Genomic DNA, 27,038 nt, shown 5'->3' with positions numbered 1-27,038 from the left:
ATTACTACATTAGTGTCCACTGTACTATATTACTACATTAGCGACCACTGTACTACATTACCACATTAGTGTCCACTGTACTACATTACTACATTATTTACCACTGTACTACATTACTACATTAGTGTCCACTGTACTACATTACTACATTAGTGTCCACTGTACTACATCACTACATTATCTACCACTGTACTACATTACTACATTAGTGTCCACTGTACTACATTACTACATTATTTACCACTGTACTACATTACTACATTAGTGTCCACTGTACTACATTACTACATTAGTGTCCACTGTACTACATTACTACATTAGTGACCACTGTACTAAATTACTACATTATTTACCACTGTACTACATTACTACATTAGTGACCACTGTACTAAATTACTACATTATTTACCACTGTACTATATTACTACATTAGTGACCACTGTACTACATTACTACATTAGTGACCACTGTACTACATTACTACATTAGTGTCCACTGTACTACATTACTACATTATTTACCACTGTAATACATTACTACATTATTTACCACTGTACTACATAACTACATTATCTACCACTGTACTACATTACTACATTAGTGACCACTGTACTACATTACTACATTATTTACCACTGTACTACATTACTACATTATTGACCACTGTACTACATTACTACATTAGTGACCACTGTACTACATTACAACATTGGTGTCCACTGTACTACATTGCTACATTAGTGTCCACTATACTACATTACTACATTAGTGTCCACTGTACTACATTACTACATTAGTGTCCACTGTACTACATTACTACATTATTTACCACTGTACTACATTACTACATTATTCACCACTGTACTACATTACTGCATTATTCACCACTGTACTACATTACTACATTATTTACCACTGTACTACATTACTACATTAGTGTCCACTGTACTACATTCCTACATTAGTGTCCACTATACTACATTACTACATTAATGTCCACTGTACTACATTACTACATTAATGTCCACTGTACTACATTACTACATTAGTGACCACTGTACTACATTACTACATTAGTGTCCACTGTACTACATTACTACATTAGTTTCAATTGTACTACATTACTACATTAGTGACCACTGTAATACATTACTACATTAGTGACCACTGTAATACATTACTACATTAGTGTCCACTGTACTACATTACTACATGAGTTTCCACTGTACTACATTACTACATTAGTGTCCACTATACTACATTACTACATGAGTTTCCACTGTACTACATTACTACATTAGAGTAATTTTAGTTTGTGTTTGTTTGCAGTTTACCTTACTAGACCTCTTTGACCTACATGACAAGATCTTGCAGTACTAACGCTTTCTTAATGCCCACTATATATTTACCACTGTACTACATTACTACATTAGTGACCACTGTAATACATTACTACATTAGTGACCACTGTATTACATTAGTGACCACTGTACTACATTACAACATTAGTGTCCACTGTACTACATTACTACATGATTTTCCACTATACTACATTTCTACATTAGTGTCCACTGTACTACATTACTACATTAGTGTCCACTGTACTACATTAGTGTCCACTGTACTACATTACTACATTAGTGTCCACTGTACTACATTACTACATTAGTGACCACTGTACTACATTACTACATTAGTGTCCACTATACTACATTACTACATGAGTTTCCACTGTACTACATTACTACATTATTTACCACTGTACTACATTACTACATTATTTACCACTGTACTACATAACCACATTATTTACCACTGTACTACATTACTACATTATTTACCACTGTACTAAATTACTACATTATTTACCACTGTACTACATTACTACATTATTTACCACTGTACTACATTACTACATTAGTGTCCACTGTACTACATTACTACATTATTTACCACTGTACTACATTACTACATTATTTACCACTGTACTACATTACTACATTAGTGACCACTGTACTACATTACTACATTAGTGACCACTGTACTACATTACAACATTGGTGTCCACTGTACTACATTGCTACATTAGTGTCCACTATACTACATTACTACATTAGTGTCCACTGTACTACATTACTACATTAGTGTCCACTGTACTACATTACTACATTAGTTTCCACTGTACTACATTACTACATTATTTACCACTGTACTACATTACTACATTATTTACCACTGTACTACATTACTACATTATTTACCACTGTACTACATTACTACATTAGTGTCCACTGTACTACATTCCTACATTAGTGTCCACTATACTACATTACTACATTAATGTCCACTGTACTACATTACTACATTAATGTCCACTGTACTACATTACTACATTAGTGACCACTGTACTACATTACTACATTAGTGACCACTGTACTACATTACTACATTAGTGTCCACTGTACTACATTACTACATTAGTTTCAATTGTACTACATTACTACATTAGTGACCACTGTAATACATTACTACATTAGTGACCACTGTACTACATTACTACATTAGTGTCCACTATACTACATTACTACATGAGTTTCCATTGTGCTACATTACTACATTAGAGTAATTTTAGTTTGTGTTTGTTTGCAGTTTACCTTACTAGACCTCTTTGACCTACATGACAAGATCTTGCAGTACTAACGCTTTCTTAATGCCCACTATATATTTACCACTGTACTACATTACTACATTAGTGACCACTGTAATACATTACTACATTAGTGACCACTGTATTACATTAGTGACCACTGTACTACATTACAACATTAGTGTCCACTGTACTACATTACTACATGATTTTCCACTATACTACATTTCTACATTAGTGTCCACTGTACTACATTACTACATTAGTGTCCACTGTACTACATTAGTGTCCACTGTACTACATTACTACATTAGTGACCACTGTACAACATTAATACATTAGTGTCCACTGTACTACATTACTACATTAGTTTCCACTGTACTACATTACTACATTAGTGTCCACTGTACAACATTAATACATTAGTGTCCACTGTACTACATTACTACATTAGTTTCCACTGTACTACATTAGTTTCCACTGTACTACATTACTACATTAGTGTCCACTGTACAACATTAATACATTAGTGTCCACTGTACTACATTACTACATTAGTTTCCACTGTACTACATTACTACATTAGTGTCCACTGTACAACATTAATACATTAGTTTCCACTGTACTACATTACTACATTAGTGTCCACTGTACAACATTAATACATTAGTGTCCACTGTACTACATTACTACATTAGTGTCCACTGTACTACATTACTACATTAGTGACCACTGTACTACATTACTACATTAGTGTCCACTGTACTACATTACTACATTAGTGTCCACTGTACTACACTACTACATTAGTGTCCACTGTACTACATTTGTGTCCACTGTACTACATTACTACATTAGTTTCCACTGTACTACATTACTACATTAGTGTCCACTGTACTACATTACTACATTACTTTCCACTGTACTACATTTGTGTCCACTGTACTACATTACTACATTAGTGACCACTGTACTACATTACTACATTAGTGTCCACTGTACTACATTACTACATTAGTGTCCACTGTACTACACTACTACATTAGTGTCCACTGTACTACATTTGTGTCCACTGTACTACATTACTACATTAGTTTCCACTGTACTACATTACTACATTAGTGTCCACTGTACTACACTACTACATTAGTGTCCACTGTACTACATTTGTGTCCACTGTACTACATTACTACATTAGTTTCCACTGTACTACATTACTACATTAGTGTCCACTGTACTACATTACTACATTACTTTCCACTGTACTACATTACTACATTAGTTTCCACTGTACTACATCACTACATTAGTTTCCACTGTACTACATTACTACATTAATGTCCACTGTACTACATTACTACATTATTTACCACTGTACTACATTACTACATTAGTTTCCACTGTACTACATTACTACATTATTTACCACTGTACTACATTACTACATTAATGTCCACTGTACTACATTACTACATTAGTGTCCACTGTACTACATTAGTTTCCACTGTACTACACTACTACATTAATGTCCACTGTACTACATTACTACATTATTTACCACTGTACTACATTACTACATTAGTTTCCACTGTACTACATTACTACATTAGTGTCCACTGTACTACATTACTACATTAGTGTCCACTGTACTACATTACTACATTAGTGACCACTGTACTACATTACTACATTATTTACCACTGTACTACATTACTACATTAGTTTCCACTGTACTACATTACTACATTAGTGTCCACTGTACTACATTACTACATTAGTGTCCACTGTACTACATTACTACATTAATGTCCACTGTACTACATTACTACATTAGTGTCCACTGTACTACATTACTACATTAGTGACCACTGTACTACATTACTACATTAGTGTCCACTGTACTACATTACTACATTAGTGACCACTGTACTACATTACTACATTAGTGTCCACTATACTACATTACTACATGGGTTTCCACTGTACTACATTACTACATTATTTACCACTGTACTACATTACTACATTATTTACCACTGTACTACATTACTACATTAGTGTCCACTATACTACATTACTACATGAGTTTCCATTGTGCTACATTACTACATTAGAGTAATTTTAGTTTGTGTTTGTTTGCAGTTTACCTTACTAGACCTCTTTGACCTACATGACAAGATCTTGCAGTACTAACGCTTTCTTAATGCCCACTATAGAGCTCCACACACACCCAATCTGGATTCAATTACCAGCTGAGGCGAGAGGTCAATTTATAACTAAACACACTCACACTCACACGCACACTCAAACACACCACACACACACACACACCTCTAGGGATAAAAGATGTCGGGGCACGTACAGAAATACACCCCTAACCCCAGTGTACCCTGGAGAACAAAAGACCAGTCAGTATTCAATTCAATAAAGGATGTTTGGAGGAAAGCACTGGAAATTAGCATACAGAATAATTATGTGTATAAATGTAGCACAGTGTTGTGAATGTGCATGCTCTGGCCTTGGGGTGATAAGTAATCTGTAAGACTTTGTGCTTTGTTTCTAAATTTGGTGCAAAATAATACATTTGCAATTTCTTTGGACGAATGCCTTAAAAAATATGTGCATGAAGAATCAGATTTTCCATCTGAAAAATGAAAATACACTGCATGCAAATCGATGTGCATAATTAAACTGTCACCTAAAGAGCCTAATAAGAGGACTAATGCAGGCGATGCACAACAAATTGTACAACTGGAGCAGAAATTTGCATTATAGTCTCTATAAAATGGAGTGGAAGTTAATGAGATTATTATGAGATGATTTTATGTATGAATATATCTCATGGTAAAGAAGTAAAGGAAGCCACTGTAGCATGAATGTTCATCAGTGGTGTTTGTGATTAATAGGGTCTATTATTAAATAGCTGTACTTATCAGCATATAAACAAAGCATTTTGCTTTGGAACTGAGGTTGAGTTTTAGTTTTAGGGCTTTGGAGTAAACAGGATACTCTTCAGATACTGTACACTTACACGTACCTGATGCACTTCCACACATTAACACTGTAACCTATAGAATTGTTTTTGTCAAAACTTTCCTAGGCAAAAATTTCACACAAATTCACAAATTTTGAACACAATATTAATAGCAAATCTTACAAAACTAAAGTGTTCGAGCAGTAATAAAAATATTAAAATATATGTTTGTATTATTAATACAATATGAATATTTATGAAAAATACATCACAAGAGCTGCAGTAACATTCTGAATAACAGCAAAGTGTGTTACCAGCAACAGAGGGAGCTCTTCATGGTACAGTCTACGTTCACATTACATAACAAGACTGGAGGCAGAGCGAGGCAGGGCAAGGTACAGTTGCAATAAAAGTATGTGAAACCTTTGGTATTACTTTGATTTCTGCATAGATTGGTCATTAAATGTTTTCTGATCTTCAACTATACAACTATAGACAAACTTACAACTATAGACAAACACAGTCTGCTTAAACTAAAACCACACAAAAAATGACATGTTTGCATTATTTTATTGAACACAACATGTTAACATGCACAGAAAGGAGAAGAAAAAGTATGTGAACCTTTGGATTTAATAAATGGCCTTCCTTTGGCACCAAAAACCTCAGCCAAACGTTTCCTGTAGTTACAGATCAGACCTGCAGAACAGTCAGGTGAAATTTTGGATCATTCCTTCAGTTTTACTTCAGCAATATTCTTTTAGAGATACTTTTGTAACCCTTTCCAGCTTCATGCAAGTCAACAATTCTTGAACGTAGGTCTTCTAAGAGCTCTTTTGTTTGCGGAATGATTCACATCAAGCAATGCTTCTTAAAAAAAGCTAACTCAAAACTGGTGTGTGTTTTTATGGGGCAGGGCAGCTTTAACCAACACATCCAATCTCATCACACCCTGCCTCCAATTAGCTCTTAGAAAAGTCATTAGCCATTAGGGGTTCACATACTTTTTCCTCACTGTGAATGTTAACATGTTTTGTTCAATAGAACTATGCAAACATATCATTTTTGTGTGGGTTTAGTTTAAGCAGACTGTGTTTGTCTATTGTTGAGACTTAGATGAAGATCAGAACACATTTAATGACCAATTTATGCAGAAATCCAAGTAATCTCAAAGGGTTCACATACTTTTTCTTGCAACTGTATGTAGTGAAATGGAAATGGTCCAGATGATGGGTGCATGATAAAAGAATCCATGCCAAGAAAGTGAAGGAGTAGAAACTTATGAACACTCAAATTCATTATGACCTATATTTACAAATGAGAAAATGCCATCAGTCAATCTTTTAATCAAGATGATCAGAGAGGAAACAGTTAAGGATATAGTACTTCTGGGATAGCAGTGTTACCTCAGGGGACAGTCGATAAGAATATATTTCACTGAACAAATTAGAGATAAGAATTCCTTTATTAGAGATTAGAATTTTCTTTATTGGTCACGTGATGCTATACCTTTCTTTATGCAGGTTCTACTGGGATCTCACCATGTTGCTGCTGATGGTGGGAAACCTCATCATCATCCCTGTGGGCATCACATTCTTTAAGGACGAGCACACTCCACCCTGGATTGTCTTCAATGTGGTCTCGGACACCTTCTTCCTCATGGACCTGGTGCTTAACTTCCGCACAGGCATTGTGAAGGAGGACAACACGGAGATTATTCTGGATCCGCAGCAGATTAAGATCAAGTATCTCCGCTCGTGGTTTGTGGTGGACTTCATTTCCTCCATCCCAGTGGACTACATTTTCCTGATTGTGGAGACACGGATAGATTCGGATTTCTACAAGACAGCGCGAGCTCTCAGGATTGTACGTTTCACAAAGATACTCAGCCTGTTACGACTGCTGAGGCTGTCCAGGCTCATACGCTACATTCATCAGTGGGAAGAGGTATGAGCTTTCACATTAGCACAAAACACACACACACAACATATACTGTACAGTAGGGTGAGCAATATGACCCTAAAGTAATATCACAATATTTCATGGTATTTTTTTTTGTTAACAATACTCTTGGCAATATGACAAGAATGTGCTACTGCAACAAAATGACCATTTTTATTTTATTATTACATACAATATGATATGGCGAACTCCTAACTGAGATATAAAAAAATACAAGAATTTTATCATATTTGTAACAGAATGTCATAGTACCAATAATGCACTCCAAATATCTCCATATATCCAGGATTAAAGTAAATTAAATGATGCTGGACAGATATAATCTGTCTCTAGTAGATATATAATGGGAAATGAGAACAGTGTGAATTTTTCTTTTGCTAAAAACAGCAGAAAAGTAGAACCCTGATGTGATAATTAGGGGTGGGTGATACAGCACGGTATTTCAAGGTATAATATTGTTCACGATATTCAAAAATGATGGTGGTATTGTAACATGCGACACATCATGGCACACCCCTACTGTACAATTAATACAGCAACATTATATGCAGTCTACAACATATAGCATAGGATAAATAACAAATCATAATTCATTTATTATAACCATTTTCCATCATTTTAACAAAAAACAACCTGTTTATGTTGCTGTGTCGCTAAGAATGATGTCTGTGCATGACTGTCTGTTCTGACCGGTTAAAAGATGGTCCAGGCTGAAACACTTTTCATAATTTTAGCTGTCACGTGGTCCCTGTCTGTTCTCATGTTTCTGTGTTTATTTACTTTTTCTGTGCCTGTCCTCTGCTTGTGCCTGTGAGTGTGTCTCCCACGTGACCCTGGTTCCTTAGTGTTTCTTTGCCCTCACCTAAGGGTTACAAACTCCGCCCCTTAGTCCCAGGTGTTTCCTGTTTCCCGTGTGTGTGCTCCTCTATTTATAGTCCGTGTTCCCTTTCTCCTGGTCGATCATTTTACGTTCTACGTCTGTTAGTGGTCCTTGTGTTTTCCGTTGCGCCTCAGTCCTGGTCTGTATTGTTAAGTTTGTGTTTAGTTTGTGTTTATTTTCGTTATTAAATTCTTATTTGTTTGCATGTGCGTGCGCCTCATCATCCTTCCCGCACCCCACCTGACATTAGCATTCAGGATTGTCTAAGCTGCTGCGGACAGAACAGTGAGGTACTATATACTGTATATAAATGGATTGTTTTTTGTGACATCACAAAAACAGTGAATTTAAAACATTATGCTCTTTTGCAGTTATTCCAGAAACATTGTACAGATTAAGTGCATGTACAAGGAACAGAAGGCTATGTACCATACACACACAAAAACTCCACACCAAGAAGGTGTATGAATGGTGATATATTTCAGAGGTAATAATTAATATATAATTAGAGTGAAAGGATACGTTTGTATTGGGTAAATATTCTGTATTTGTATCCTCTGGCACATTTTGCAAAATTGTTGCAGCTGGACCTGTATGTTTTGCATAGCTTGAGTTACCAAATCCGGCCTCCTGTCTGGGTAATAAATACTCGATTGATCAATAAATGTGGCAGGCTAAGGAGGTGTTGCAGTCTGGTGTGTGGGCGAGCATTATCCTGCTAAAAAGCCAGTTGCAAGCCCTGCCATGAGTGCAAAATTAGATCATCACACCACCAGCTAGCGCAGTTTGCACAGCAAAACAAAATGTGTTCTGACTCCAGTCTGTAGCAATCCAGGTTTCATGTTCAGAACCACTGCCATTTCATTTCATTACATTACTTTATTGCCATATCAGAATGAACTGAGAAGAATTTGCTCTGACACACACGTGTTGAGCTGGGGGGAGAGATCTGTGTAAATCTGAGATTTTTTTTACCCTTTTCCCATTCTACTGAAGTATACGGAGGAAACAGATGGAAGTTCACAGCTAATGATTTTTGAAGCAGTATGCAGTTAACTTTTGAGGACAGACCTGCTTCAAAGATCTTTTTCTGTTTGGTCCAGGAAGGCAGATAGGACCTTTGTTAGATTAAAGTGAGAATAAAGGTCAGCCTTTGGGTTGTGATCTATGTGTCCCTTAAAACAAAGTGCTCCTTGGTGAACGAAGTGGAAAGACTTGGCCATTAATTACCTGTCCAGCTCTGTTTCTCCTTCACAGGGATCTTTACTTCAGGAATGAAGATAAAGTTAGAGCTATAAAATGTTCTGTGCAACTCATTATAGCCGGGTTTTTGGCATTTAATGATGGAACAAGGTGATGGTCCTGCACGTCCTGCATTCATTACAGTGAACGCCAAAGCCTATATATAATGACCCAGTGGCGTGCACAGACATTTTGGGGGGCAGGTGCTCAGGGGGGAAAAGGGCACTTTTTAGCGCACGTGGATTCATTATAAAAAAATTACACACACACGTTGAATGAAATTTGACTTTTATTTGTAACATTCTCTAAACGTGAGTTTTCAATGTAAAAATGTCACACCACCAACTGATAAAATACATATACAATATTAACTATATACAGTCATTGTTAAGTCCTTCAGTTAACTTCTGTTTACCTTCCACTATATTTAAAGCAGCATCCTCCTTGGTGCAACATGAATATCAACATGCCCACTTAATTTTACTGCCCCCCAAGCAAATCAGTCCAGAACCAGGGCTGTATGTGGTCGTCATCACTTTATCTATCATTGATTTGGGCTAGAGCTGCTGGTTTATCTGGTGACCAGTCGGCTAAAGAGGGCAAACGTTGGGCTTAGAGGGCAAACGGTAGGATTTTACTTGATGTGAATGTTACCTGGCTGGTGGGACACGGGGGAGAAGAAGCCTATCTGTTGCCGTGCGTACTGTGCTGAAGACTCGCTGAACTGAACTGCTGCTGCAGCGCGACCACGTGGGGTCATGTGACAGAGGAAGAGAGAGGTCGGGTGTGTGCGAGCTGATTTCAGGGCATTCTGTTTTCACTCGTTTTTAATTGCCCAGGTTTTCAAAAGATCATTTTAAACCGGCCTCAGTAAAATCTTAATAATGATAATATAAAAAAAAAAAAACGAAGTTTCAAAAGGGCACTTTGGTGGATAAAGGGCAGAGTTGGTGTTTAGCACCACTATGTCTGCACTATGTCTGGACGCCTCTGTGATGACCTAGAAAAAGGAAAAGGAAGTTGTACACAGACCTGACTGTAAGTAAATGTGTGCATCAGTTTATGAATAAAAATATGCATATTCAGAGAGCTGGAGCTAAAATTAGGCTGTAATTTTGTCTGCTCCCCTGGGGAACGGTGGGAGTGTAATTAAAGCAATAATTAGAAATGTTCGCGGTGAAATCTCCCGGTGAATCCTTGAGTGAGAGTCTCCGAGGTGCAGAGTGAGAAGTGAAGCCTCACTCCCCAGCTGGGCCTTCATTTAGTCAAGGCACACTCTGCTTCTTTGTGACGGCATGTCACAGAATCCGGCTCATTAGCACGTTCCGCGACTGTTCCTCGTTTAATCTGAGCATTGCACCTCGATAATAAGTGGCAGCCGTTTTTAAAAAGATTCAGATGTTTGTTTTGTTGTTATATTTGTCTTTAATGTGTGATGAAGGGATGTTATTAAAAAAAGAGAGGAAATTAAAGGCAATTAGAATTTTGATGCTTATTAGCAAATGCATTTCGAATGGCTTCTTGACAGACCTTACCAGTGAATGCCCCAGTGAGCTTACAGTTTAGCCATTTTTAGAGCTGTTGCTGAAACTGAGAGAAGAGAAAGAGAGAGAGAGAGAGACACATCATCCTTAAAGTGGTCTTGCTTTCCTGGGGCTCACTTCATAAAACTTTTAGTGAGTGTGTGGAGATTGGGGGGATAGCTGCAGATAATAGATTAATCAATAAACCTTGTTTTAGCTCACAATCAGCCACTCAGTCAACATTTAACTCATACAAAGTTAATGTTTTAACATAAACTATCATTTATAAAAAAAATATATATATTACTTTAATGCTCATGTACTAATGTACAAAATGCCTCAAAAAATGTCCATATTTACGTAGTACAGATGTTTTATTAAAAGAATCAGACTACAAAAGGGTTGTGGAAATGAACAGGGTCAGTAAAAATAAACAACGCTCCAGGGCAGTATCAGAGTTAAGGCAAAAATCAGAGTCAGAGAAAAACAGTCCAGGTAATTCAGTTCAGAAGCAGATTGATGTGTGTGTGTGTGTGTGCGTGTGTGTGTGTGTGTGTGTGTGTGTGTGTGAGTGTGTGTGTGTTTGTGTGTGTGTGTGTGAGTGTGTGTGTGTGTGGGTGTTCTGGATATTAAAATGTCATCCAGTAGAATGTCTTCACTGAGATTCTGCAGCCTCATGTTGGAATAATGAACACTAACAGTGGACGTGAGTGTGAATCAAAGCAAGTAGAAGCAGGTGGAGGTGGAAGAGGAAGAAGGTATAAGTGGGTGTAAGAGAGTGAAGGTTGATGTGTGTGGAGGCGGTCAGAAGTGTGTGGAAGTGGAAGCGTGTGGAAGTGTATGAAAGTGAGTGGAAGAGAAAGCAGGTGGCAGGGTGTGGAAGTGGGTGGAAGAGGAAGCGGATGGAAGCGTGTGAAAGTGAAAGCATGTGGAAGTGGGTAGAAGAGGAAGCAGGTGGAAGCGTGTGGAAGTTGGTGGAAGCGGAAGCGAGTGGAAGTGCATGAGAGTAGAAGCGTGTGGAAGTGGGTGGAAGAGGAACCGGGTGGAAGTTCTGGAAAGTGGAAGCATGCGGGGTAAAAGACAGGGGAAGCGGATGGACGTGGAAGGGGAAGCATGAGAAAGTGGGTGGAGGTGGAAGTGAAAGCGTGTGGAAGTGGAAGTAGGTGGAAGAGGGTGAAAGCTTTTGAAAGTGGGTGGAAGCGTATTTTAGCAGGTGGAAGTGAAATTGAGTGGAATTGTGTTTAAGTGGGTGGAAGTGGAAGTAAAAGCGAGTGGAAGCATGTTCAAGCAGGTGGAAGTGGGACCTGTGTGATCAGGGGCTGCTTTGATATTGTATGATGCAACTGTTTCTAGTGAAAATGTAACTGTTAAAATAATCTGCTGCATTGTGAGGGTCAATTACCACCGGCTGTAGTTTAAACTTTTCTCTGAACTTCAAAACAGAACTAAAATTATTTTAAGAATGGATCAATAGGAAGGTTTCACATTTGGAATAAAATCTTTTCACATTGACTTTTAATAAAGGTTCAGAAGAGTTTTCTCTTCTCCCGTAATTTTTTAAAAATCAATTTTGTCCATTTTGAATAATAATAGTGTGAGTGTGTGTGTATCAGTGACAATTGCTCTAAGACTGCAAGGGAAGCTCAGCTTCCCCTAAAATGTAAAAAATAAGTGATTAAATATATACTGTTGTGTGTACATTTCACTGATTAAATATGCGCTACAGCGCGCTGAACTTAGTTCAGTATCAGCTTCTTATCACTGGTAACACCGCGGCTTTCCTCTCACTCATTCCCGCAGCTTCACAGCGCTGCTTTAAACAGTGCACAGACTTCAATAGCGGAGCAAAGCGCGCGGCCAAACCAGACGAGTCATTGGATAAATGCTGGGCTTTGTCCCGCCCATCGGACGCTCAGCGTCTCTGGGGGTCTATGGAGCAGTGGGCTGGCCTCGGCCGGAGTTAAACAGCAGGGCAGATCAACTGCTCAGATTAATTTGGTGTAAAATGTGGGTAAAAGTAACAGGTATTTTCAGCTGTTCTGGGATGATAAAGTGAGCTGGCTGACTGGAAGTTCTGTAACAAATAAAATGTACTGATGGCCATTCCTCTTGATGAAACTATCTCAGGACATAAATGAACAGGGGCAAGTAGTAAGTATTGTGTTATTCATTAAAAATAATTTAAATAATTTAAATTAATAAAGGGATTATTTAAGGAAATTAAAACTGCCCAAAAAGGAAAAAAAATTACCTGCATTTTTTTCCTTTACCAACTTTAAAGATTTTGCGTAATGTTTTTTTTTTACTGATCATTTTATGTTTATTCATGTCATAGCGTCTTTTTTATGTAATTGTTCAATGTAAAGAATGGGTACCTTTTTGTTGTGTAGTGAAAACTTAAAAATAATGCCTTTTGTTTACAAAAAAAATAAATCTCAGGGAGAGTAGAATTTTTGTATCAATAAAACTACATATGTTAAGATGTAGGCCGCTATACTGCAGAGTATTTGTGATAGTAGTATTTATTATTATCATATGCATTTTTATATAATAAATAATCATTTAAATTAATAAACTCTATAATACTGTTTATATAGTGCATGCTTGGCCCAGCATATATAAACAGGGCGGGGTCATAATAATGTTGGTACCAGGGCAGAGCTAAACAGAGCTTGATGGTGGTACAGCTCTCTGTTCTTCTATTCATGAAATAGTTTCTCAGTGTTTATTAAGTGTAACCATGTTTTTATTGAAGTGGAACAGCAGTGTGATGCTTCAAACACAGAAATGTGTTATCCAGTGAGTGTGTAAAGATCTGATGGGTTTGAGTTTGGGTTTGTGACTGTTGCTCGTATTGCTCACTAGAACACAGAATTAATACACGTTCAGACTTGTTACCTGTGGCTTGTTGGTTATCACTTTTAAATGGCCTCCTGGAAAATAAGGAGCACTTGTACAATGCTTAGCCAATCATATTACAGTGTCAGAACTAAACGTAATGAACAATAACGTTTATTATAGCAACATATTAAACTTTATTTACATCTATGTTTAATTCACAATGCAGTATGGTAAGATTAGGGTTAGCAAAAAGACAAATCAATCTCAAAGTCCCAGCTATCACCCTCCTTGCTCATGCACTAACCACCCAAATCCACCCAACACCATTACTCTGCCTATTAAGAGACACATAAACCACTAATACAACAACAATAAACAGTAGAAAACTCTATTGTGTTCAATTTTGAGACTTCTTCTGTTTCTGTTTTTTTGTCATACTGATATTTTTCCGATTATCAAACAAACTTTAATATCAGACAAAGATAACCTGAGTAAATTGAAATGATGAAAAAAATATCTAAACCAATCTGGCCCTGTGTGAAAAAGTGTTTGCTCCCTAAACCTAATAACTTAATTGGCAACAACTGCAATCAAGCTTTACCCATAATTGGCAACAATTCTTTTACATATCTGTGGAGAAATTTTGTTCCACTCTTCTTTACAGAATTGTATTAATTAAGACACACTGGAGGATTTCCCCTGTTTAAGATCAGCCAGGGCATCTCATTTTTTAAGCTATTCAGAGGTGGACTTTTGTTTGTGTGATTTGAGTCATTGTCCTGCTGCAGAACCCAAGTACACCTGAGCTTGAGGTCACAAACAGATGGCCGGATATTCTCCTTCAGGATTGTCTGGTAAACAGCCGAATTCCTGGATCTAATACAGCACGATTTCCAGGCCCTGAAGCTGCAAGACAGCCTGAGATCATTACACTACCACCACCATGTTTTGCGTTCAGTATGATGTTCTTTTCGCCAGAAGTAACAGAACACAAACTTTCCAAAAGAAGTTCCACTTTTGTTATGTTAGTCCACAGAATGTTTATCCAAAATCCTGGGGATCATCAATGTTTTTTGGAAATATCATGTTTTCTTTTTGGCTTTCAGCAGCCCTGTAAGCACACAACAAATCAAATCAAATTTTGATTTTTACAACTGGTGTTGCCACAAAGCAGCTTTACAGAAACATGATTACAGGACAAAGAATCAGGCAAAACATTAAACATAGAAAATACAGAATACAGAACCCCCAGTGAGCGCGGAGGCAAGGAAAAACTCCCTCAGAGCTGCAGGAGTACAGTATTAGACGTTATCCTGACATAAACTTTTTGTCATCTGACATCATGATCAACATTCAACCTGACGGTAATGGCCAGCTGGGAGTGTTTTTTGTCTTGGAATTCTTCCATGGAGAACATTTTCACCCAGTCTCTTTCTTATTATTTAAACATTAAATGTCTTTAAATGTTGTTCTTGGTTCTTTTGTGATCTCCTGGATGAGTTGTTCATGCCCTTTTGGAGTAATTATGGTAGACCGGTCACTCCTGGGAAGGTGCACCAATGTTCCATGTTTTCTCCATTAGTGAATAATAGCTCTAACTGTGGTTCTCTGGAGTCCCAAAGCTTTAGAAATTACTTTGTAACCTTTTCCAGACTGTTTTTCATCTGTTTTTTAATTTCTTCAAATTGGGGAATAATAATGTGCTGCTTTTTGAGATCTTTTATCTGCTGCATGTTGTCAGACAGGTTATTTTCTCTGGTTAGTAGTTAAACTGAACTCAGCTTTTCAAAAAGTGTGTTTAATCGCAGTTTATCCATAGGGGGGCAAACACTTTTTCACACAGGGTTTGATTGGTTTGGATAGTTTTTTTCTTTTAATAAATGAAATCATCATTTAAAAAGTGATTTTTATATTTACTCTGGCTTTATTTTTCTGATATTAAAGTTTGTTTGATAATCTAAAAAATGTAAATATTACAAAAATGCAAAAACAAAAAAAAAATCTGTAAGGGGGCAACTATTGTATATGTGTATATGTTAGGGATGCAACGGTAGGCCACGGTTTGGTTCATATCGCTGTTCTTGGGCCACGGTATTTGTTTCAATATATCAATATTATCTAGCTACAACATGCAGTAAGTTTTTAACCCTTTCTATTTCAAATCAACAAGGTGCTCCTAATCACAATATAAATTACAAAATTTATTGTAAAAAAGAAACACTTATTCTTACCATTAGTCCAAACAGGTCAAATTAAATAAAGTGCAGTAATATGCAAAGAAATGCTCACACACTGTGCTTTATCTGCTGACTGTCCTTTTCCGTGTTCATCAAACTCAACGCTGAAGCCAAAATGATCCCAAACAGTGGATTTATAAGCTGACAGCGCCTCTTTAAATGTCCTTTTCTCCGTTTTGTGTTCACTCGCCATGATGAAATGAAATCTGATTGGTTGTTGCATGATTGTGGAGAGACGCTGTGAGAAGTATATAAAAAGTCTCCCCCGGGTTCTAAGCAGTCCTGACTCTCGCCCACAGAATACAGTGTCCAATCAATAACCACAAATTAAACATTGTCACCGGCGAGAAAGATAAGCACCAGAACCAGACTTCACAGGGAATTATCAAACTCAAATGAAAGTGTTCCTTCTTCTGTAGAAAGTGAAAAACAGAGGTTGGGCGGGATGGGAGTGAGTGTCTCGCGCTGTGCAGAGAGTGAGTGTCTCTCGCGCTGTGCAGAGAGTGAGTGTCTCTCGCGCTGTGCTGAGTGTGAGTGTCTCTCGCGCTGTGCTGAGAGTGAGTGTCTCTCGCGCTGTGCTGAGTGTGAGTGTCTCTCGCGCTGTGCTGAGAGTGAGTGTCTCTCGCGCTGTGCTGAGTGTGAGTGTCTCTCGCGCTGTGCTGAGTGTGAGTGTCTCTTGTGCTGTGCTGAGAGTGTCTCTCGCGCTGTGCAGAGAGTGAGTGTCTCTCACGCTGTGCTGAGAGTGCGTGTCTCTCTCGCTGTGCTAAAAGTGAGTTTCTCTCGCGCTTTGCTGAGAGTGAGTGTCTCTCGCGCTGTGCTGAGAGTGAGTGTCTGTTGCGCTGTGCTGATAGTGAGTGTCTCTCGCGCTGTGCTGAGAGTGAGTGTCTGTTGCACTGTGCTGAGTGTGAGTGTCTCTCGCGCTGTGCTGAGAATGAGAGTCTGTTGCGCTGTGCTGAGAGTGAGTGTCTCTCTCACTGTGCTGAGAGTGAGTCGTGCTGTGCTGAGAGTGAGAGTCTGTTGCGCTGTGCTGAGAGTGAGTGTCTCTCTCACTGTGCTGAGAGTGAGTCGTGCTGTGCTGAGAGTGAGTGTCTGTCGCGCTGTGCTGATAGTGAGTGTCTCTCGTGCTGTGCTGAGAGTGAGTGTCTCTCGCGCTCTGCTGAGAGTGAGTGTCTCTCGTGCTGTGCTGAGAGTGAGTGTCTCTCGCGCTGTGCTAAGTGTGAGTGTCTCTCGCGCTGTGCTGAGAGTGAGAGTCTGTTGCGCTGTGCTGAGAGTGAGTGTCTCTCTCGCTGTGCTGAGAGTGAGTCGTGCTGTGCTGAGAGTGAGTGTCTGTCGCGCTGTGCTGATAGTGAGTGTCTCTCGCGCTGTGCTGAGAGTGAGTGTCTCTCGCGCTGTGCTGAGAGTGAGTGTCTCTCGCGCTCTGCTGAGTGTGAGTGTCTCTCGTACTCTGGCCTGTGCTGAGGGTGTCTCTCACGCTGTGCTGATAGTGAGTGTCTGTTGCACAGTGCTGATAGTGAGTGTCTGTTGCACTGTGCTGAGTGTGAATGTCTCTCGCGATGTGCTGAGAGTGAGTGTCTCTCGCACTGTGCTGAGTGTGAGTGTCTCTCGCGCTGTGCTGAGTGTGAGTGTTTCTCACGCTGTGCTGAGAGTGAGTGTCTCTCGCGCTGTGCTGAGAGTGAGTGTCTCGCGCTGTGCAGAGAGTGAGTGTCTCTCGCGCTGTGCTGAGTGTGAGTGTCTCTCGCGCTGTGCTGAGAGTGAGTGTCTCTCGCGCTGTGCAGAGTGTGAGTGTCTCTCGCGCTGTGCTGAGAGCGAGTGTCTCTCGCACTGTGCTGAGAGTGAGTATCTCTCGCGCTGTGCTGAGAGTGAGTGTCTCTCGCGCTGTGCTGAGACTGAGTGTCTCTCGCGCTGTGCTGAGAGTGAGTGTCTCTCTCGCTGTGCTTAGAGTGAGTCGTGCTGTGCTGAGAGTGAGTGTCTCTCGCACTGTGCTGAGAGTGAGTGTCTCTGTCGCTGTGCTCAGAGTGAGTGTCTCTCGCACTGTGCTGAGTGTGAGTGTCTCTTGCGCTGTGCTGAGAGTGAGTGTCTGTCGCGCTGTGCTGATAGTGAGTGTCTCTCGCGCTGTGCTGAGAGTGAGTGTCTCTCGCGCTGTGCTGAGAGTGAGTGTCTCTCGCGCTCTGCTGAGAGTGAGTGTCTCTCGTGCTGTGCTGAGAGTGAGTGTCTGTTGCACTGTGCTAAGTGTGAGTGTCTCTCGCGCTGTGCTGAGAGTGAGAGTCTGTTGCACTGTGCTGAGAGTGAGTGTCTCTCTCGCTGTGCTGAGAGTGAGTCGTGCTGTGCTGAGAGTGAGTGTCTGTCGCGCTGTGCTGATAGTGAGTGTCTCTTGCGCTGTGCTGAGAGTGAGTGTCTCTCGCGCTGTGCTGAGAGTGTCTCTCGCGCTGTGCTGAGAGTGAGTCGTGCTGTGGTGAGAGTGTCTCTCACGCTGTGCTGAGAGTGTGTGTCTGTTGCACTGTGCTGAGAGTGAATGTCTCTCGCGCTGTGCTGAGAGTGAGTCGTGCTGTGCTGAGAGTGAGTGTCTGTCGCGCTGTGCTGATAGTGAGTGTCTGTTGCACTGTACTGAGTGTGAGTGTCTCTCGTACTCTGGCCTGTGCTGAGAGTGTCTCTCACGCTGTGCTGATAGTGAGTGTCTGTTGCACAGTGCTGATTGTGAGTGTCTGTTGCACTGTGCTGATAGTGAGTGTCTCTCGCGATGTGCTGAGAGTGAGTGTCTCTCGCACTGTGCAGAGAGTGAGTGTCTCTTGCGCTGTGCTGAGTGTGAGTGTCTCTCGCGCTGTGCTGAGAGTGAGTGTCTCTTGCGCTGTGCAGAGTGTTAGTGTCTCTCGCGCTGTGCTGAGAGTGAGTGTCTCTCGCACTGTGCTGAGAGTGAGTATCTCTCGCGCTATGCTGAGAGTGAGTGTCTCTCGCGCTGTGCAGAGAGTGAGTGTCTCACGCTGTGCTGAGAGTGAGTATCTCTCGCGCTGTGCTGAGAGTGAGTGTCTCTCGCGCTGTGCTGAGAGTGAGTGTCTCTCTCGCTGTGCTTAAAGTGAGTCGTGCTGTGCTGAGAGTGAGTGTCTCTCGCGCTGTGCTGAGAGTGAGTGTCTCTCGTGTTGTGCTGAGAGTGAGTGTCTCTCTCGCTGTGCTTAGAGTGAGTCGTGCTGTGCTGAGAGTGAGTGTCTCTCGCACTGTGCTGAGAGTGAGTGTCTCTCTCGCTGTGCTCAGAGTGAGTGTCTCTCTCACTGTGCTGAGTGTGAGTGTCTCTCGCGCTGTGCTGAGAGTGAGTGTCTCTCGCGCTGTGCTGAGAGTGAATGTCTCTCGCACTGTGCTGAGTGTGAGTGTCTCTCGCACTGTGCTGAGAGTGAGTGTCTCTCGCGCTGTGCTGAGTGTGAGTGTCTCTCGCGCTGTGCTGAGAGTGAGTGTCTCTCGCGCTGTGCTGAGTGTGAGTGTCTCTCGCGCTGTGCTGAGAGTGAGTGTCTCTCGCGCTGTGCTGAGTGTGAGTGTCTCTCGCGCTGTGCTGAGAGTGAGTGTCTCTCGCGCTGTGCTGAGTATGAGTGTCTCTCGCGCTGTGCTGAGTGTGAGTGTCTCTCGTGCTGTGCTGAGAGTGTCTCTCGCGCTGTGCAGAGAGTGAGTGTCTCTCACGCTGTGCTGAGAGTGCGTGTCTCTCTCGCTGTGCTAAAAGTGAGTTTCTCTCGCGCTTTGCTGAGAGTGAGTGTCTCTCGCGCTGTGCTGAGAGTGAGTGTCTGTTGCGCTGTGCTGATAGTGAGTGTCTCTCGCGCTGTGCTGAGAATGAGAGTCTGTTGCGCTGTGCTGAGAGTGAGTGTCTCTCTCACTGTGCTGAGAGTGAGTCGTGCTGTGCTGAGAGTGAGTGTCTGTCGCGCTGTGCTGATAGTGAGTGTCTCTCGTGCTGTGCTGAGAGTGAGTGTCTCTCGCGCTCTGCTGAGAGTGAGTGTCTCTCGTGCTGTGCTGAGAGTGAGTGTCTCTCGCGCTGTGCTAAGTGTGAGTGTCTCTCGCGCTGTGCTGAGAGTGAGAGTCTGTTGCGCTGTGCTGAGAGTGAGTGTCTCTCTCGCTGTGCTGAGAGTGAGTCGTGCTGTGCTGAGAGTGAGTGTCTGTCGCGCTGTGCTGATAGTGAGTGTCTCTCGCGCTGTGCTGAGAGTGAGTGTCTCTCGCGCTGTGCTGAGAGTGAGTGTCTCTCGCGCTGTGCTGAGTGTGAGTGTCTCTCGTACTCTGGCCTGTGCTGAGAGTGTCTCTCACGCTGTGCTGATAGTGAGTGTCTGTTGCACAGTGCTGATAGTGAGTGTCTGTTGCACTGTGCTGAGTGTGAATGTCTCTCGCGATGTGCTGAGAGTGAGTGTCTCTCGCGCTGTGCTGAGAGCGAGTGTCTCTCGCACTGTGCTGAGAGTGAGTATCTCTCGCGCTGTGCTGAGAGTGAGTGTCTCTCGCGCTGTGCTGAGACTGAGTGTCTCTCGCGCTGTGCTGAGAGTGAGTGTCTCTCTCGCTGTGCTTAGAGTGAGTCGTGCTGTGCTGAGAGTGAGTGTCTCTCGCACTGTGCTGAGAGTGAGTGTCTCTGTCGCTGTGCTCAGAGTGAGTGTCTCTCGCACTGTGCTGAGTGTGAGTGTCTCTTGCGCTGTGCTGAGAGTGTCTGTCGCGCTGTGCTGATAGTGAGTGTCTCTCGCGCTGTGCTGAGAGTGAGTGTCTCTCGCGCTGTGCTGAGAGTGAGTGTCTCTCGCGCTCTGCTGAGACTGAGTGTCTCTCGTGCTGTGCTGAGAGTGAGTGTCTGTTGCACTGTGCTAAGTGTGAGTGTCTCTTGCGCTGTGCTGAGAGTGAGAGTCTGTTGCACTGTGCTGAGAGTGAGTGTCTCTCTCGCTGTGCTGAGAGTGAGTCGTGCTGTGCTGAGAGTGAGTGTCTGTCGCGCTGTGCTGATAGTGAGTGTCTCTTGCGCTGTGCTGAGAGTGAGTGTCTCTCGCGCTGTGCTGAGAGTGTCTCTCGCGCTGTGCTGAGAGTGAGTCGTGCTGTGGTGAGAGTGTCTCTCACGCTGTATTGAGAGTGTGTGTCTGTTGCACTGTGCTGAGAGTGAGTGTCTCTCGCGCTGTGCTGAGAGTGAGTCGTGCTGTGCTTAGAGTGAGTGTCTGTCGCGCTGTGCTGATAGTGAGTGTCTGTTGCACTGTACTGAGTGTGAGTGTCTCTCGTACTCTGGCCTGTGCTGAGAGTGTCTCTCACGCTGTGCTGATAGTGAGTGTCTGTTGCACAGTGCTGATTGTGAGTGTCTGTTGCACTGTGCTGATAGTGAGTGTCTCTCGCGATGTGCTGAGAGTGAGTGTCTCTCGCACTGTGCAGAGAGTGAGTGTCTCTCGCGCTGTGCTGAGTGTGAGTGTCTCTCGCGCTGTGCTGAGAGTGAGTGTCTCTCGTGCTGTGCAGAGTGTTATTGTCTCTCGCGCTGTGCTGAGAGTGAGTGTCTCTCGCACTGTGCTGAGAGTGAGTATCTCTCGCGCTGTGCTGAGAGTGAGTGTCTCACGCTGTGCTGAGAGTGAGTATCTCTCGCGCTGTGCTGAGAGTGAGTGTCTCTCGCGCTGTGCTGAGAGTGAGTGTCTCTCTCGCTGTGCTTAAAGTGAGTCGTGCTGTGCTGAGAGTGAGTGTCTCTCGCGCTGTGCTGAGAGTGAGTGTCTCTCGTGTTGTGCTGAGAGTGAGTGTCTCTCTCGCTGTGCTTAAAGTGAGTCGTGCTGTGCTGAGAGTGAGTGTCTCTCGCGCTGTGCTGAGAGTGAGTGTCTCTCGTGTTGTGCTGAGAGTGAGTGTCTCTCTCGCTGTGCTTAGAGTGAGTCGTGCTGTGCTGAGAGTGAGTGTCTCTCGCACTGTGCTGAGAGTGAGTGTCTCTCTCGCTGTGCTCAGAGTGAGTGTCTCTCTCACTGTGCTGAGAGTGAGTGTCTCTCTCGCTGTGCTCAGAGTGAGTGTCTCTCTCACTGTGCTGAGTGTGAGTGTCTCTCGCGCTGTGCTGAGAGTGAGTGTCTCTCGCGCTGTGCTGAGAGTGAATGTCTCTCGCACTGTGCTGAGTGTGAGTGTCTCTCTCACTGTGCTGAGAGTGAGTGTCTCTCGCGCTGTGCTGAGAGTGAGTGTCTCTCACGCTGTGCTGAGAGTGAGTGTCTCTCGCACTGTGCTGAGAGTGAGTGTCTCTCTCGCTGTGCTGTGAGTGAGTTTCTCTCGCGCTTTGCTGAGAGTGAGTGTCTCTCGCGCTGTGCTGAGAGTGAGTGTCTGTCGCGATGTGCTGATAGTGAGTGTCTCTCGCGCTGTGCTGAGAGTGAGTGTCTCTCGCGCTGTGCTGAGAGTGAGTGTCTCTCTCGCTGTGCTGTGAGTGAGTTTCTCTCGCGCTTTGCTGAGAGTGAGTGTCTCTCGCGCTGTGCTGAGAGTGAGTGTCTGTCGCGATGTGCTGATAGTGAGTGTCTCTCGCGCTGTGCTGAGAGTGAGTGTCTCTCGCGCTGTGCTGAGAGTGAGTGTCTGTTGCACTGTGCTGAGTGTGAGTGTCTCTCGTGCTGTGCTGAGAGTGAGAGTCTGTTGTGCTGTGCTGAGAGTGAGTGTCTCTCGTGCTGTGCTGAGTGTGAGTGTCTCTCGCGCTGTGCTGAGAGTGAGTGTCTGTCGCGATGTACTGATAGTGAGTGTCTCTCGCGCTGTGAAGAGAGTGAGTGTCTCTCGCGCTGTGCTGAGTGTGAGTGTCTCTCGCGCTGTGCTGAGAGTGAGTGTCTCTCGCACTGTGCAGAGTGTGAGTGTCTCTCGCGCTGTGCTGAGAGTGAGTGTCTCTCGCGCTGTGCTGAGAGTGAGTGTCTCTCGCGCTGTGCTGAGAGTGAGTGTCTCTCTCGCTGTGCTGAGAGTGAGTATCTCTCGCGCTGTGCTGAGTGTGAGTGTCTCTCGCGCTGTGCTGAGAGTGAGTGTCTCTCGCGCTGTGCAGAGTGTGAGTGTCTCTCGCGCTGTGCTGAGAGTGAGTATCTCTCGCGCTGTGCTGAGAGTGAGTGTCTCTCGCGCTGTGCTGAGAGTGAGTGTCTCTCTCGCTGTGCTGAGAGTGAGTCGTGCTGTGCTGAGAGTGAGTGTCTGTCGCGCTGTTGAGAGTAAGAGTCTGTTGCGCTGTGCTGAGAGTGAGTGTCTCTCTCGCTGTGCTGAGAGTGAGTGTCTGTTGCACTGTGCTGAGAGTGAGTGTCTGTTGCACTGTGCTGAGAGTGTCTCTCGCGCTGTGCTGAGAGTGAGTCGTACTGTGCTGAGAGTGAGTATCTGTCGCACTGTGCTGATAGTGAGTGTCTGTTGCACTGTGCTGAGTGTGAGTGTCTCTCATACTCTGCCCTGTGCTGAGAGTGTCTCTCACGCTGTGCTGATAGTGAGTGTCTGTTGCACTGTACTGATAGTGAGTGTCTCTCGCGCTGTGCTGAGTGTGAATGTCTCTCGCGCTGTGCTGAGAGTGAGTGTCTGTCGCGCTGTGCTGAAAGTGAGTGTCTCTTGCGCTGTGCTGAGTGTGAGTGTCTCTCGCGCTGTGCAGAGAGTGAGTGTCTCTCGCGCTGTGCTGACAGTGAGTGTCTCTGACGCTGTGCTGAGAGTGAGTGTCTCTCGCGCTGTGCTGAGAGTGAGTGTCTCTCGCGCTGTGCTGAGTGTGAATGTCTCTCGCGCTGTGCTGAGAGTGAGTGTCTGTCGCGCTGTGCTGAAAGTGAGTGTCTGTCGCGCTGTGCTGAAAGTGAGTGTCTCTTGCCTTGTGCTGAGTGTGAGTGTCTCTCGCGCTGTGCAGAGAGTGAGTGTCTCTCGCGCTGTGCTGAAAGTGAGTGTCTCTGACGCTGTGCTGAGAGTGAGTGTCTCTCGCGCTGTGCAGAGAGTCAGTGTCTCTCTGCTGTGGTGAGAGTGAGTCGTGCTGTGCTGAGAGTGTCTCTCGCGCTGTGCTGAGAGTGAGTGTCTCTCGCGCTGTGCTGAGAGTGAGTGTCTCTCGCGCTGTGCAGAGAGTGAGTGTCTCTCACGCTGTGCTGAGAGTGAGTGTCTCTCGCGCTGTGCTGAGAGTGAGTGTCTCTCTCGCTGTGCTAAAAGTGAGTTTCTCTCGCGCTTTGCTGAGAGTGAGTGTCTTGCGCTGTGCTGAGAGTGAGTGTCTCTCGCACTGTGCTGAGAGTGAGTGTCTCTCGCGCTGTGCTGAGAGTGAGTGTCTCTCACGCTGTGCTGAGAGTAAGTGTCTCTCGCGCTGTGCTGAGAGTGAGTGTCTCTCTCGCTGTGCTGAGAGTGAGTATCTCTCGCGCTGTGCTGAGTGTGAGTGTCTCTCGCGCTGTGCTGAGAGTGAGTGTCTCTCGCGCTGTGCAGAGTGTGAGTGTCTCTCGCGCTGTGCTGAGAGTGAGTATCTCTCGCGCTGTGCTGAGAGTGAGTGTCTCTCGCGCTGTGCTGAGAGTGAGTGTCTCTCTCGCTGTGCTGAGAGTGAGTCGTGCTGTGCTGAGAGTGAGTGTCTGTCGCGCTGTTGAGAGTGAGAGTCTGTTGCGCTGTGCTGAGAGTGAGTGTCTCTCTCGCTGTGCTGAGAGTGAGTGTCTGTTGCACTGTGCTGAGAGTGAGTGTCTGTTGCACTGTGCTGAGAGTGTCTCTCGCGCTGTGCTGAGAGTGAGTCGTACTGTGCTGAGAGTGAGTATCTGTCGCGCTGTGCTGATAGTGAGTGTCTGTTGCACTGTGCTGAGTGTGAGTGTCTCTCATACTCTGCCCTGTGCTGAGAGTGTCTCTCACGCTGTGCTGATAGTGAGTGTCTGTTGCACTGTACTGATAGTGAGTGTCTCTCGCGCTGTGCTGAGTGTGAATGTCTCTCGCGCTGTGCAGAGAGTGAGTGTCTCTCGCGCTGTGCTGAGAGTGAGTGTCTCTCGCACTGTGCAGAGTGTGAGTGTCTCTCGCGCTGTGCTGAGAGTGAGTGTCTGTCGCGCTGTGCTGAAAGTGAGTGTCTCTTGCGCTGTGCTGAGTGTGAGTGTCTCTCGCGCTGTGCAGAGAGTGAGTGTCTCTCGCGCTGTGCTGAGAGTGAGTGTCTCTCGCACTGTGCAGAGTGTGAGTGTCTCTCGCGCTGTGCTGAGAGTGAGTGTCTCTCGCGCTGTGCTGAGAGTGAGTGTCTCTCGCGCTGTGCTGAGAGTGAGTGTCTCTCTCGCTGTGCTGAGAGTGAGTATCTCTCGCGCTGTGCTGAGTGTGAGTGTCTCTCGCGCTGTGCTGAGAGTGAGTGTCTCTCGCGCTGTGCAGAGTGTGAGTGTCTCTCGCGCTGTGCTGAGAGTGAGTATCTCTCGCGCTGTGCTGAGAGTGAGTGTCTCTCGCGCTGTGCTGAGAGTGAGTGTCTCTCTCGCTGTGCTGAGAGTGAGTCGTGCTGTGCTGAGAGTGAGTGTCTGTCGCGCTGTTGAGAGTGATAGTCTGTTGCGCTGTGCTGAGAGTGAGTGTCTCTCTCGCTGTGCTGAGAGTGAGTGTCTGTTGCACTGTGCTGAGAGTGAGTGTCTGTTGCACTGTGCTGAGAGTGTCTCTCGCGCTGTGCTGAGAGTGAGTCGTACTGTGCTGAGAGTGAGTATCTGTCGCGCTGTGCTGATAGTGAGTGTCTGTTGCACTGTGCTGAGTGTGAGTGTCTCTCATACTCTGCCCTGTGCTGAGAGTGTCTCTCACGCTGTGCTGATAGTGAGTGTCTGTTGCACTGTACTGATAGTGAGTGTCTCTCGCGCTGTGCTGAGTGTGAATGTCTCTCGCGCTGTGCTGAGAGTGAGTGTCTGTCGCGCTGTGCTGAAAGTGAGTGTCTCTTGCGCTGTGCTGAGTGTGAGTGTCTCTCGCGCTGTGCAGAGAGTGAGTGTCTCTCGCGCTGTGCTGACAGTGAGTGTCTCTCGCGCTGTGCTGAGAGTGAGTGTCTCTCGCGCTGTGCTGAGTGTGAATGTCTCTCGCGCTGTGCTGAGAGTGAGTGTCTGTCGCGCTGTGCTGAAAGTGAGTGTCTCTTGCGCTGTGCTGAGTGTGAGTGTCTCTGGCGCTGTGCAGAGAGTGAGTGTCTCTCGCGCTGTGCTGAAAGTGAGTGTCTCTGACGCTGTGCTGAGAGTGAGTGTCTCTCGCGCTGTGCAGAGAGTGAGTGTCTCTCTGCTGTGGTGAGAGTGAGTCGTGCTGTGCTGAGAGTGTCTCTCGCGCTGTGCTGAGAGTGAGTGTCTCTCGCGCTGTGCTGAGAGTGAGTGTCTTTCGCGCTGTGCAGAGAGTGAGTGTCTCTCACGCTGTGCTGAGAGTGAGTGTCTCTCGCGCTGTGCTGAGAGTGAGTGTCTCTCTCGCTGTGCTAAAAGTGAGTTTCTCTCGCGCTTTGCTGAGAGTGAGTGTCTCGCGCTGTGCTGAGAGTGAGTGTCTCTCGCACTGTGCTGAGAGTGAGTGTCTCTCGCGCTGTGCTGAGAGTGAGTGTCTCTCACGCTGTGCTGTGAGTGAGTTTCTCTCGCGCTGTGCTGAGAGTGAGTGTCTGTCGCGATGTGCTGATAGTGAGTGTCTCTCGCGCTGTGCTGAGAGTGAGTGTCTCTCGCGCTGTGCTGAGAGTGAGTGTCTGTTACACTGTGCTGAGTGTGAGTGTCTCTCGTGCTGTGCTAAGAGTGAGAGTCTGTTGCGCTGTGCTGAGAGTGAGTTTCTCTCTCGCTGTGCTGAGAGTGAGTGTCTGTTGCACTGTGCTGAGAGTGAGTGTCTGTTGCACTGTGCTGAGAGTGAGTGTCTCTCGCGCTGTGCTGAGAGTGAGTCG

The 27,038-nt window shown here is 44.2% G+C and overlaps 1 protein-coding gene across 1 annotated transcript in view; it reads left to right on the top strand.

The window, feature by feature from the left end:
• hcn4 (hyperpolarization activated cyclic nucleotide-gated potassium channel 4) overlaps positions 1–27,038 on the top strand; it is a 243,841-nt gene that overhangs the window by 103,544 nt on the left and 113,259 nt on the right. Inside the window, exon 2 of the mRNA XM_049473599.1 lies at positions 7,145–7,568. Within this exon, the coding sequence (XP_049329556.1) occupies positions 7,145–7,568 (424 nt within the window). The remainder of the gene's footprint in view (positions 1–7,144; positions 7,569–27,038) is intronic.

This window comes from Astyanax mexicanus, unplaced genomic scaffold, assembly GCF_023375975.1.
Source record: "Astyanax mexicanus isolate ESR-SI-001 unplaced genomic scaffold, AstMex3_surface scaffold_40, whole genome shotgun sequence".
In the NCBI taxonomy this organism is placed as follows: domain Eukaryota; kingdom Metazoa; phylum Chordata; class Actinopteri; order Characiformes; family Acestrorhamphidae; genus Astyanax; species Astyanax mexicanus.
Note: the sequence above shows the minus strand (reverse complement) of the source record. Positions and strands in the feature narration are given on the sequence as shown.